This window comes from Anastrepha obliqua, unplaced genomic scaffold, assembly GCF_027943255.1.
Source record: "Anastrepha obliqua isolate idAnaObli1 unplaced genomic scaffold, idAnaObli1_1.0 ptg000012l, whole genome shotgun sequence".
NCBI classification, from domain to species: Eukaryota; Metazoa; Arthropoda; class Insecta; order Diptera; family Tephritidae; genus Anastrepha; species Anastrepha obliqua.
Window position 1 is genome coordinate 5334957 of NW_026562179.1, and position 12897 is coordinate 5347853.

The 12897-nt window shown below is 41.7% G+C and overlaps 1 protein-coding gene across 1 annotated transcript in view; it reads right to left on the reverse strand.

Moving 5' to 3' along the window:
* Positions 1 to 7263: 7263 nt before the first annotated feature.
* Positions 7264 to 12897, reverse strand: part of LOC129251340 (transcriptional activator protein Pur-alpha) — a 188250-nt gene continuing 182616 nt past the window's right edge. Inside the window, exon 7 of the mRNA XM_054890737.1 lies at positions 7264 to 7274. Coding sequence (XP_054746712.1) covers positions 7271 to 7274 — 4 coding nt within the window. The 3' untranslated portion in view covers positions 7264 to 7270. The remainder of the gene's footprint in view (positions 7275 to 12897) is intronic.

Here is a 12897-nt window from a genome sequence, read left to right on the forward strand (position 1 = left end):
GCAAATGCATAAAGCGCACCTGTCTCAACCGCAATCTCGCCGCACAATCAATGGGGGATTTACCTGCGATCCGAACCACCTACGCACGCTGTTTCATCCACGCTGCTGTCGATTTTGCTGGACCATACTCTTACAAATTCACTCATGGTAGAGGAGCGAAGGCCACCAAGGGTTATATTTGCGTTTTTATTTGCATGTGCACCGGGGCGATGCATTTAGAGTTTGTCGGAGATCTATCAACATCGAGCTTACTCAATGCCTTTAAAAGATTTGTAAGCCGCAGAGGTTTTTGCAAGGTCCTTTCTTCTGATAATGGGACGAATTTCGTCGGGGCCGAGAAGGAGCTTCGAATTGCGTTTGAAAGGTGTATGGCTGATACCAAACTCCATTCGTTTTTTTGTAGACTCTAACATCAAATGGCGTTTCAACCCTCCGTCCGCGCCTCATATGGGGGGTACTGGGAGATTGGCATAAAAAGAGTCAAATATCATCTGAAACGTGTTATGAGCGAAATTCTTCTGTCCTACGAAGAGTTCAACACGCTGCTGACAGAAGTAGAAGCCTGCGTCAACTCCCGCCCACTCTGTGACAATTCTGCAGCCGCTGGTGATGTAGAGGTACTTACGCCTCGTCACTTCATTGTCGGTGAACCGCTTAAATCTATCCCGGAGCCTGAGGGTCAAGGGTTCCGTGGAAATCTGCGTCAGCGCTGGCAAGCGATCTCTGCCATGAGACAGCATTTCTGGCGCCGTTGGAGAGACGAATATCTCGTCAGCTTGCAACGTCGTACCAAGTGGCTTCGCCCTTCACGCAACATCGAAGAAGGTGATGTAGTTGCAGTCTTCAACAAGCCTACCCCTCCGACGAAGTGGACGCTGGCACGTGTTATTAAATGCCACCCTGGCGCCGATGGACGCGTGAGAGTGGTTACGCTGAAAACACCGCATGGCGAATTAGTTCGGCCCATAGTAAAGCTCTGCCCTTTACCAACGAAAGGAGACTTGTTTCACGAAGAAACTACTAATTCATCATAATGTTATCAAGCTTTTCATATTTTTCTTGCTATAATTTGTAAATTTCTATATTGAACTTATTGAGATAGTTCAAGGGCGGTGGTATGTTGAGTATTCGTTTAAAAATACTTTAATGTTTTTTCAACTCATATTGTTCAATATAATTTTCTGTTAACATAAGTAGGTTTTGTGAAATAATTGTGTATATAAAGGGAATAGTTTTGTAATAAAATTCAGTAAAAATTGTAGCTTCAAAGCTGAAGCATCAGAGTTTCATTTTGCTCTGGATTTTTGGCAACTTTCCCGCAATAGTCAAGGACTCTCCAAGCAACTTTCCCGCAATAATCAAGGACTCTCCAAGCAACTTTCCCTCAATAATCAAGGATTCTTCCCGCAACATATTAGGATTATTCCCGCAACATATTTAGGATTCTTCCCGCAACATTCCCGCAACATATTCAGTATTCTTCCCGCAACATTCCCGCAACATATTTAGGATTCTTCCCGCAACACATTTAGGATTCTTCCCGCAACATATTCATTATTCTTCCCGCAACATTCCCGCAACACATTTAGGATTCTTCCCGCAACATTCCCGCAACATATTTAGGATTCTTCCCGCAACATTCTCGCAACATATTCAGTATTTTCCACGCAACATTCCCGTAACATATTTAGGTTTCTTCCCGCAACATTTTGGTCCTTCGAGCCGGATCAGTCAATTCCGCAACATTTTGGTCCTTCTAGCCGGATCAGTCAATTCCGCAACAGGTGGTTAAGTTTAAAGGGCCGGTGTTGATTTTGAATAAAATAAAATTTGTTTAGGAAATAATTGTCATTTCTCTTTATTATGATAATATTGGTATGGCTCAATTACGAATGGAGCAAAATATTGGCCAATTGGCCTCGGCGGCACACCTCCATCCGATGGTCCCAATTTTCGATGACGCTGAGGCATGATTGAGTTTTTATGCCGTGAATGTGCCGAATTATCTCATCCTTTAGCTCTTGAATTGTTGCTGGCTTATCGACGTACACTTTTTCTTTCAAATAACCCCAAAGAAAGAAGTCCCACGGTGTCAAACCACATGCTATTGGCGGCCAATTGACATCGCCGCGACGTGAGATTATTCCGCCATCAAATTTTTCGCGCAAAAGAGCCATTGTTTCGTTAGCTGTGTGCCAAACAGTCACAGTTGTGGGTGCATTGGTTTTTCGGCAATCACTCTTGGATTATCATTCGCCCAAATATGGCAATTCTGTGACGAATCCACCGAGGTGAAAATGTGCCTCATCACTGAAGATGATTTATTTCTAAAATTGGTCATTCACTGTTGCCATTTCCTGCCACCATTCTGGCCGTTGCTCGATTGTGTATCTTTCCATGGTTCAAAATGAAAAATGTCAATAGAAATGCAGAAAAAAACTTCACGTTTAGGTGTGGTTCACATTCAATATCGGCCCTTGAAATTTAACCACCCTTTAAAAGTAAGCTTCGAATCAAATATTACACCCAAGTCTTTAATTTCACTTACACGTCACAGGGATGTTCTCGAAATGTCATAGGAGGAGTCAATAACAGTGGCACGCTTGGAAAAGGTAATTTGGAAGCACTTTAAATAAGTTGAGCGATAGACGCGTATTGATACACCAGTTGCTGAAATGATCAGATCAATTTGCATCAATTCAGAGTCGAGGGAGCTAGTAATCCTCTAAAAATCTTAACGCCGTCTACATAAAGCTGACGAAAAGCAATAATAAATATCGTTGATAAATCGTTGACAACTCTGCATGGTAACAGTGGTGTAACTTGTGCGCTCCTATAAAAGTCTTGATTTTACCACGGATTCTGAGATATAAAGACGCTCTGGCAGTTTAAGCGGAAGTGGTACTGTTGGTGGTTGCAGTTCAGAGAACGTTTATGTGTAGAGAAGTCTCACGAACTACGAATAGTGTGAATTGTCTAAAATGAAGTGAAACCGCGAAGTCTTTTTCACCTCGCTCAACTCAACAGCAGGTAACTTCTTAACAGAGCTCATTACAGTGAATTATGTACAAGTGGCTCTGCTCAGTTTTTGGTTTCTATATGAAATCAAATTGACGAATGCCGACGGCATTTTGCAAGGGATTTGCTTGTGCATTGTTCTCTGGATAATCCAAAATTGTGCGCCAACATTTAAAATCAAAGTAGCTTTAATGTTAGTTGATTTAATTTAAAAAGAAGAATTTAAACAAAATACATTATAAAACGGCCTCACATTTTGTTGTGTGCGTTTTAGTAAATTTAAATTTGATGAAAATGTTTAATAATTTTTCGACTGAAATTAATTTTAGACAAGAATTCAAAGAGCATATTGGTATATTGATGAATATACATACACACATATATGTATATTCATATATATATATACATATGTATATTAGTTAGCTATGTTTGTGCAAAAGTTCAATTGCATCTTCAGTTCTTATTGTGTTACATATGTACATATGTATTCGGACACGCACTGCAGCAACAATGACCTATCTCACGACGCATCGCCTTATGATATTTATGTACATTTAAATATGCATTCATTTGTTCCTTTGCCAAACGAAATTTTTTTCAATTTACTTTTATTACCGGGAATGTATGCATTTTATATAGTATAAAACTTTGAAATTTAAAATAAATAAAAGAAAACTTTAAAGAAACGTATTTGTATGGGATAACTAAGTTCTATTGCATCTTTAATAAATATAGTGTTGCAAGCATATGTGTGCAACATGACCTACCTCACGAGCTTCACATCCTTATCATAATGTAATGCAATAAATAGGGAGTAAATATCGTAATGATCAAATTCCTGCCAAACCAATGCTAAAACAATTCTCTTCTGCATATGCATCTACATATTTGCAAGTGCATATATGCACACTTGATGCCCTAGCCTATGAACGTACATATATGTGTTTTGACATATACATATATAATTGATCAAATCAATAAATTCTTTACAGAAAACGCTTCATTACCAGGCATACAGGAAGATGGCATATGAAAATATAAATATGTGAATTTTTTATACATATGCTATACTATGGCAACTAGAATCGTGGCCTAGCCTATGTACGTACATATTTGTGTTCTGAACTTCAAGCAAAACAATGCTTATTAATATACACGGTGCTGAACAGCCTAAAATAGTCGCGGCGGCGCTGAACAGTTTCAACAAAAACTCATCATCAAAAAATTCATTGATAAATTCGAGCTCATATTTCTACGAGCAAAGTACTTTCATTTATAAAACGAGCCGCCATATGCCAATTTTCTCGACCATTCGAAAATAGTCAATATTGGAATATTTCGCGTAGAATTATTTCCCAATATTTGGTAAATCTTGAATTTTTATCAAGTCGCATGGCCGCGGCTCTGTACATACATACATATGTATGCATCAATATATGTATGTAAATATGTCTTTCTAAATGCTCGACAACCGCAGCGGCTGTGCGTCAAGTGCGCGCATTAGCATACAGTAACTTGCAGAAAACAACATAAGTAGCTTATAAAAAAGTTCTGTGTCGGACATTTCAATACTAGAAGTAAATTTCCAAACAATTATTTTATGTTCTCTCATAGGTAAATAGTTAATTAGTATATTACTGTACGTATGTAGTTCTTCAATTGATAAAAAGGGCACAAAACACATGCATATATCTGCAAAGTTAGAAACTTACTCTGAAATCAGAGCATTTGGACGTGCCTGTGCAAATTTCAAGGTTACTGTACATACAATGCTGTGTCTATGAATGTGCGCTGTGCCTATGAATGCGCACTAGATTTCTTGAGAAATTTTACCGTAATATTTTTTGTTGTAGGAAGTGCACATATGTACACACACACAGCATATATTTATGCGCATATGTATATAAATTGACGAATTTAAATTTGCCTATGCCATCTTCCCGTGTGCCTGGTAATGCAGCGTTTTCTATAGAGGATTTTGATTCAGTTGAAGGGGAATTCAACAAAGTTTTACAGACACCAGACAGACCGACATGACATATGTATATACTTTCCCTTACTGTCAACTTTTGGTGAAAAATGTGTCTGTGGTGATTAGTCTTCGAGAAGTCTCAGTGACAGGAACGTATGGAATTTCGAGGGGTACTCCCCTCGCGAAGACTAATCACCACAGACACATTTTTCACCAAAAGTACCTTACCTTGTTGAAGCCAAAGTGCGCACACGCCTCTGTGCAGCAAAACACGTACATCTACCTACGCAAAGAATGTTCAACATCGAAAAGCTGCAATTACAACAGACAGCCAGAAGATCCGCCACTCGACTCTCACTCCTGCTCTCAGAGAGCACTGCTCAACAAACCGGCATGCACGAGCAATGGAGCTACATTTCTCGTTCCCTACGTACTGCTGCCGAGGAAGAAATCGGATCCCGACGAGCCCGAAAAAACAGTTGCTACGACGAGGAATGTCATGCTGCCGCAGAAAGAAAGGATGCCGCCTATAGAGCCACGCTGCGATTCACAATACGCCAAATCTTGGAAAAGCCCCATGAAATGAGAATCGCACACACCATCTTTTCGTCGATTTCAAAGCTGCATTCGACAGTTCGGAAAGGAGTTACTTGTATGCCGCGATGTCTGAATTTGGTATCCCCACAAAACTAATACGGCTATGCAAGATGACGTTGCTCAACACCACCAGCGCCGTCAGAATTGGGAAGGACCACTCCGAGCCGTTTGATACCAAACGAGGTTTCAGACAGGGTGACTCGCTGTCGTGTGACTTCTTTAACCTCAAGTTGGAATCGTGCGAGCCGCAGGACTTAATCGCTCAGGCACAATATTTTATAAGAGCGTACAATTGCTGGCGAATGCCTTTAACAACCGCGGTGTTAGTTCTGCCTTCTCCAAACTGGATAGAGAGGCAAAGCGAATGGGTCTGGTGGTGAACGAGGGCAAAACGAAGTACCTCCTGTCTTCAAACAAACAGTCGGCGCACTCGCGTATCGGCACCCACGTCACTGTTGGGTGTCGGTGTTATAATTTCGAGGTTGTAAAAGACTTCGTGTATTTAGGCATTAACACTGATAACAATAACGGCCTTGAAATCCAACGCAGAATCTCTCTTGCCAACAAGTGCTACTTTGGACTAAGTAGGCAATTGAGTAGTAAAGTCCTCTCTCGACGAACTAAACTAACACTCTACAAAGCTCTCATCATGCCTGTCCTAACGTATGGCGCAGAAGCGTGGACGATGACAACATCCGATGAAGCGACGCTTGGAGTGTATGAGAGAAAGATTCTGAGCAAGATTTTTGGAACTTTGCACGTTGGCAGCGGCGAATACCGCAGGCGATGGAACGATAAGCTGTATTAGCTTTACGACGACATAGACATAGCGGAGCGAATAAAGATCCAGCGGCTACGCTGGCTAGGTCATGTTGTCCGAAAGGATACAAAGGTTCCGGCTCTAAAAGTATTCGATGCGCTACCAGCCGGTGGTAGCAGAGGAAGATGAAGGCCTCCTCTGCGTTGGAAAGATCAGGTGGAGAAGGACTTGGCTTCACTTGGTGTGTCCAACTGGCGCCCGTTAGCACGAGAAAGAAACGACTGGCGCGCTTTGTTAAACTCGGCCAAAATCGCGTAAGCGGTTATAGCGCCAATTAAGAAGAAGAAGATATAAGAGGAGCAGCTTGGCACGAAGAAATTAAGGTGGTAAAGGAATTTTTCAAGGAAAACACAGAGAAGATTTCAGTTGTTATGGGAGATCTAAGTGATAGAGTTGGAAATATACAACAAAATATGGAAGACTTATACGCAGCTACATTCTCAGCAGATATTGGAAAAAGGAGCTCAAGAGACGCGGTATTAAATAACAGAGGCAAAAATTTTATGGATTTCTGTGAAGACTATGGTCTAATTATAGGAAGGTAATTTGACTTAAATAAGTGCAGTTGGTAATTCCCTAAACGATATATGCGCAATTTCCCAAGAAGGTTTGAAATACATTGAAAGGTTCGAAGTTGAATTAAAAGTATGGTCTGACCACGTGCCAATTAAATTAATATTAAAAATAAATATGGTACTAAACGAATTGGAAAACATCAACTTATTGCCGAAGGTAATGCTTAAAGATAAGATAAGATAAATTATCAATTAAAACTAAACCAATACCTAAATAAGTTTAAAAATGGAGGATAAATAATGGATCTGAAGAAGCTTCCCAACGTAATAAAAATGTTAGTGCCACAGTCACCTGCCAGAAATATTAAAATCAGTTTTAAAAATGCATGGTTCAATTTCAAATGTTTTAAGGGTAGGGAGCTATCCTTCAAATATCTGAATGACTTTAGAAAATCTAACATTGCAGACGATAAGCAAAAATATCTACAAGCAAATCAATTTTATAAAAACGAATGTGAAAAAGCAAAGAAAGAATATTACGAAAAAATTAAAAGACGAATCAACAAAACTGCAAATGCAAAAGAATGGTGGAGTTTAGCGAAGGATATAAGGTACAAATATTACTGCGAACGATTTTAAATACTATTTTCAAAGCCTACTAAACCAACTGCAATTAACAAAAGACACAGCTGCGCTATGTAAAGATGAATATCTCGATAAAGATATAACTTTTATGGAAGTTGAAAAAACCATTCAGAATAAAATAAATAAAGCGCCAGGAGAAGATAGAATACCTTATGAACTGCTAAAGTTACAAAGGTATACTCGTACAACATAATTTTTGAGACCGGAAGAATCGATGAAACTTTTGAAAAAACAATCATTTTCCCAATTTTTAAAAAGGAAGATGTAAATGCAGCCAGTAACTATCGGGGAATATCTTTTATGAATTCTATCGCAAAGGTGTCAATGAGATTGATTAACGCAAGACTTGCAAATTGGGTAGAAAAAAACAACGTGCTCACACAATTCCAAGCTGGCTTTAGAAGAAACTATTCAACTGTAGATAACATTTATAATCTTGCGTCTATTGTACATCTAAAGCTTCATGAAACTCAAAAAGTTAACGCATATTTTGTTGATTTCAAGGTGGCGTTCGACAGGGTGCCGAGGAGACCGTTGATTTATAAACTTCGACAGATTGGAATATCTAGTAAAATAACGAACCTCGTAGAAAATATTTACGAGAATACTAGATCTGCGGTTTGGACGGGAAAAGAAGTATCCGACTATTTTGAAACCTGCACTGGTGTGAAACAAGGATGTCTGTTGTCGCCATTATTGTTCACTTTATATCTAAACGAATTGCACGACTATTTAGAAGGTGAATTATTGGTTGAAGGCATGAATATACAGGGTGAACGATATGAAGTGTTATCAACTTCACACTGCTTGTATCTGTAAAACAGCTCATGACATCAACGTCAAAATTGTTCTAATGACAGTTTAATATATTGTTTATAAGCCATCAAAAGCATTTGCGTCTCAGTTTCGTTGATTTTTTTTTTTCTGTGATGGAATTCAAACGTAATAGTGTGATTGCGTTATATTTGGCTGGAAAATCACAACCAGCCATTGTTCGTGAGCTCAGTCACCTTAAAGTGAATAAAATGTTTGTGTATCGCACTATAAAACGTTACAATGATACTGGTAGCATTGCAAAACGCTATGGAGGTGGACCAAAAAAAAAACCGCAACAACGCCAGAAACAGTTCGGAAAGTGAAATCTCGACTTGAACGAAATCCACGTCGAAGTGGAAGAAAAATAGCCAAAGAACTGAAAATATGGCAAGACAGCACTCGACGCATATTGAAAAATTAGCGCAAGGTCAAGGCTTACAAGTTCCAAAAATCACACGATCTTTCACACCAGCAAAAAAAAGTTCGGTGCGAAAGAGCAAAGGAGTGGTTGCGCTTGCACGAACGTGGCAAATTTCCTAACATTGTGTTTTCTGAAGAAAAAAAATTTCCCAATTGAGCAGTTCATCAACACTCAAAACGATCGTGTTTACTTGACCGAACGCTCATACGAGAATTTGAGCCTACGTATGGCCACTCGAAGCAATTTCCCATCGCAAGTAATGGTTTGGGCCGCAGAGACCGCTGATGGACGCTCTGCAATCGTTTTTATCGAGCCTGATGTCAAACTGAATGCGACTTATTATCAGGAAAATGTTTTAGAAGCTGCTTTAGAGCCGGGACACGCAAACATTTTGGTCGTAGACCATGAACTTTCCAACAGGACTCGGCACCGTCTCACAAAGCTCGTATGAACCAAGAATGGTAAGAAAATCATGTTACAATGGCTTTCAAATTCGCCAGACGCAAATCCGATGGACTATTCCATCTGGTCCATTTTAGAGAGCAAGGTGAGGACTAAAAAATATAAAAATATGGATGCGCTGAAAACAGCGATTATACGAGAATGGGTCAAAATACCTCACGTTCGCATTCGTGCAGCATGCATCTCATTTTTTGACCGTTTGAAGGCTATAGTCAAGGCAAAAGGTGGTCATATCAATTGCAATCATTTTTGAACAATTTTGTCTTTGAAGTCAATAAAACCTAATTTCACACAAAAAAGTTATGGTGTTTTGAATAGGTAACACTTCATATCGTTCACCCTGTACGTCTTCTCCTTTATGCTGATTATATTGTTCTCCTGGCGGATAACCCTAAAGTCATGCATTAATAACCTGGAAAAATACTGCGCTGAATGGAATATGGAAGTAAACCCAAATAAATCGGAGATGATGGTCTTTAGAAGAGGTGGACGACTCTCCCAGGCTGAAAAATCGTGGTAACAAGGTGAAGAAATTAAATTGGTGGCCGAATATAAATATCTTGGTGTCATTCTCACAGCCAATATGGCATTTGGCAAGCACTTAGAAGCCAGGAATACTTCAGGAAAAGCTAATATTAACTGCACAAAGCTAATATTAACTTCAGGCGGCCGCCGTAGCCGAATGGGTTGGTGAGTGATTACCATTCGGAATTCACAGAGAGAACGTCGGTTCGAATCTCGGTGAAACACCAAAATTAAGAAAAACATTTTTCTAATAGCGGTCGCCCCTCGGCAGGCAATGCCAAACCTCCGAGTGTATTTCTCCCATGAAAAAGCTCCTCTTAAAATTTTTTCTGCCGTTCGGAGTCGGCTTGAAACTGTAGGTCCCTCCATTTATGGAACAACATCAAGACGCACACCACAAATAGGAGGAGGAGCTCGGCCAAACACCCAAAAAGGGTGTACGCGCCAATTATATATATATATAGGATGGAATATTTATAGATAAATAAAGAAGCTCTACTACATACTAAGAATACTAAGAATATCGTTGATAAACAGAACAAAAAGAAGTGGACCCAGAATACTACCTTGTGGAACCCCAGAGCAAGCTCCGAAAGGAAGAGACCTAACGTTGTCGACGACGACCAGACAATGGCGAATCTGCAAGTAAGATGAGATCCAACTTAAGAAGGCTGAGTGGAAGCTAACGAAGGCTAATTTTTTACTATTAGGAGGTTGAATTAGTTTTAAAGGTGACACACAGATGATGCTATTTATCACTTTATCGCGTTGGCAATACTGAATATATATTCATGACAAAGCCTCATCCCTAGGCTTTGTTTATCAGTATCTGTCATTTCGCTGAAGTATAAACAACGCAGTGTTTTCGTGCTCCGGCAGATCAACTTTCGTGCCGTCGAAACGCAATTTGCGGGAAGCTTTGCTTTTCTGCTTCAATTTGAAAAAAAATACAGCCCAAGCCCGTGAATTGCTGCAGGAGGCCTACCCAGACCATACTCCGTCGATTTCAACATGTGAGTACTGGTTTCGACGATTCAAAAGTGGTGATTTTCACACCGAAGACAAGGAGCGTCTTGGCCAGCCCAAAAAGTTCGGGGACGCGGAATTGGGGGAATTGGTAAACGAGGACTCGTGCCACACCCAACCTGTTGCCCGGCAGGATATCATCTTGACATAGGTGCGCTCATCAGAGGTGAAAACCGATTGGGTGTATGTGACTTTAATGCGCATCACGACCTTTGGCACTCAAGCCTGCCTAACGATCATAGGGGACAACTATTGGCAGAGCAGATAGACGATTCGATATTCAGCACTGTAAACAACGACGCCCCCACTAGGGCAGTGGGCAATTGCAGCAGCTCGCCTGATCTAACAATAGCTAGCGCGGGTCTGATAAGTAGCATAACGTATCGACCTATGCTATCGCTTTCATCAGACCACTTGCACGTTATCGTCTCGATTGAGAGACCTGCCGACTTCGTTTCCGCGAATCACCGGTCCTATTTTAACTTTAAAACAGCTGAATGGGCCGGCTTCACGGAATTCACTGAAGACACCTTCACCGCTTTTCCCATCCCCACCGATGTCCGCGCAGGCGAACGCGCATTTCGCAAGGTGCTCACAGCTTCTGCGGCTCGCTTCATTCCTGCTGAAAGTTTTAAGGACATCCGTCCCAATTTCCCAGCCGAAGCAGCCAGTTTAGCAAACGAGCGTGACCACCTACGCCAGGCCGATACGGGATCTCAATTTGGAGATCCGGCAACTGGTAGATCAACGGAAGAGGACTAAATGGGTTGAGCACTTGAAGACCTGTAACCTCACCTCTGGGGTGAGTAAGCTCTGGTCCACCGTTAGGTCCCTGTCGAATCCGACGAGGCACAACGACAAGGTGGCTATCACCTTCAACGGTTGCACTTCGTCGGATCCGAAGAGATGTGCGAGGCATTTTAGCCGACTTTTTATACTGCATCTTCCGGCTGACAGAACCAAATGTCGTGCTACCAGAAGCCGCACAAACTGACGAACGACAGTGCGCCACTTGCTTTCTCCGGTGATGAGATTCCGGGGGTGATCAATAAATCTAAAACATCAAAAGCCATTGACCCTGACGGACTAAACGCGCTGATGCTGAAGCAACTGGGACCATTGGGAGTAGGATTTCTCACAAGGGTTTTCAATCTGTCCTTGGCCACTCTCATCATCCCTCACAAGTGGAAAGCAGGGAGAGTGGTCCCACTCCTGAAACCTGGGAAACCCACCGGCCAAGGGGAATCTTATCGTCCGATAACTCTCCTTTCCCCAGTAGTGAGGACAATTGAAGCCCTCCTACTCCCACTCTTCACGAAACACCTGGCCCCAGCCCCACATCAGCACGGTTTCCGACGAGTGCATAGCACCACCACTGCACTCGCCGCCATAAACGCCCAGATAAACCGCGGGCATAACCAAAACCGCCCCTGCGAGAGGACTGTCCTAGTAACGTTGGACCTGAAGAAGGCTTTCGACACAGTCAGCCATTCCACGCTACTAGAAGATATTTATCAGTCGACACTCCCGCCAAGGCTGAGGAAGTGGTCCGCGAACTACCTGAGCGGTCATCACTCGTCAGTGATTTTTCGAGACCAAACATCTAAGCAGAGGAAGATTAAGCAAGGTGTACCGCAGGATGGTGCCTTTCTCCCTTGCTGTTCAACTTCTACATCTCGAAGCTCCCCCAACCACCAGAGGGAGTGTCCATGGTCTCATACCCTGACGACTGTACGATGATGGCGTCGGGCAATGACATGGATGGCATGTGTTCTAAAGTGAACAGCTACCTCACCGACCTTTCTCGCTTTTTCACTGCGAGGAATCTCCAACTTTCCCCCACTAAGTCCACGACGACCCTCTTTACCACCTGGACAAAGGAGGTCGAACTGCCCTTCAGGTAAAAGTCGACGACACACCAATTCCGACGGTAAAAAACCCAAAAATTTTGGGTGTAACCTTCGACAGTTTGCTTATCTTCTCAGCGCACACAACCGCAATTGCCACTAAAGTCCAAAACCCCAACAAGGTCCTTAAATCGCTTGCCGGCAGCACTTGGGGCATAGACAAAGAACTGTTG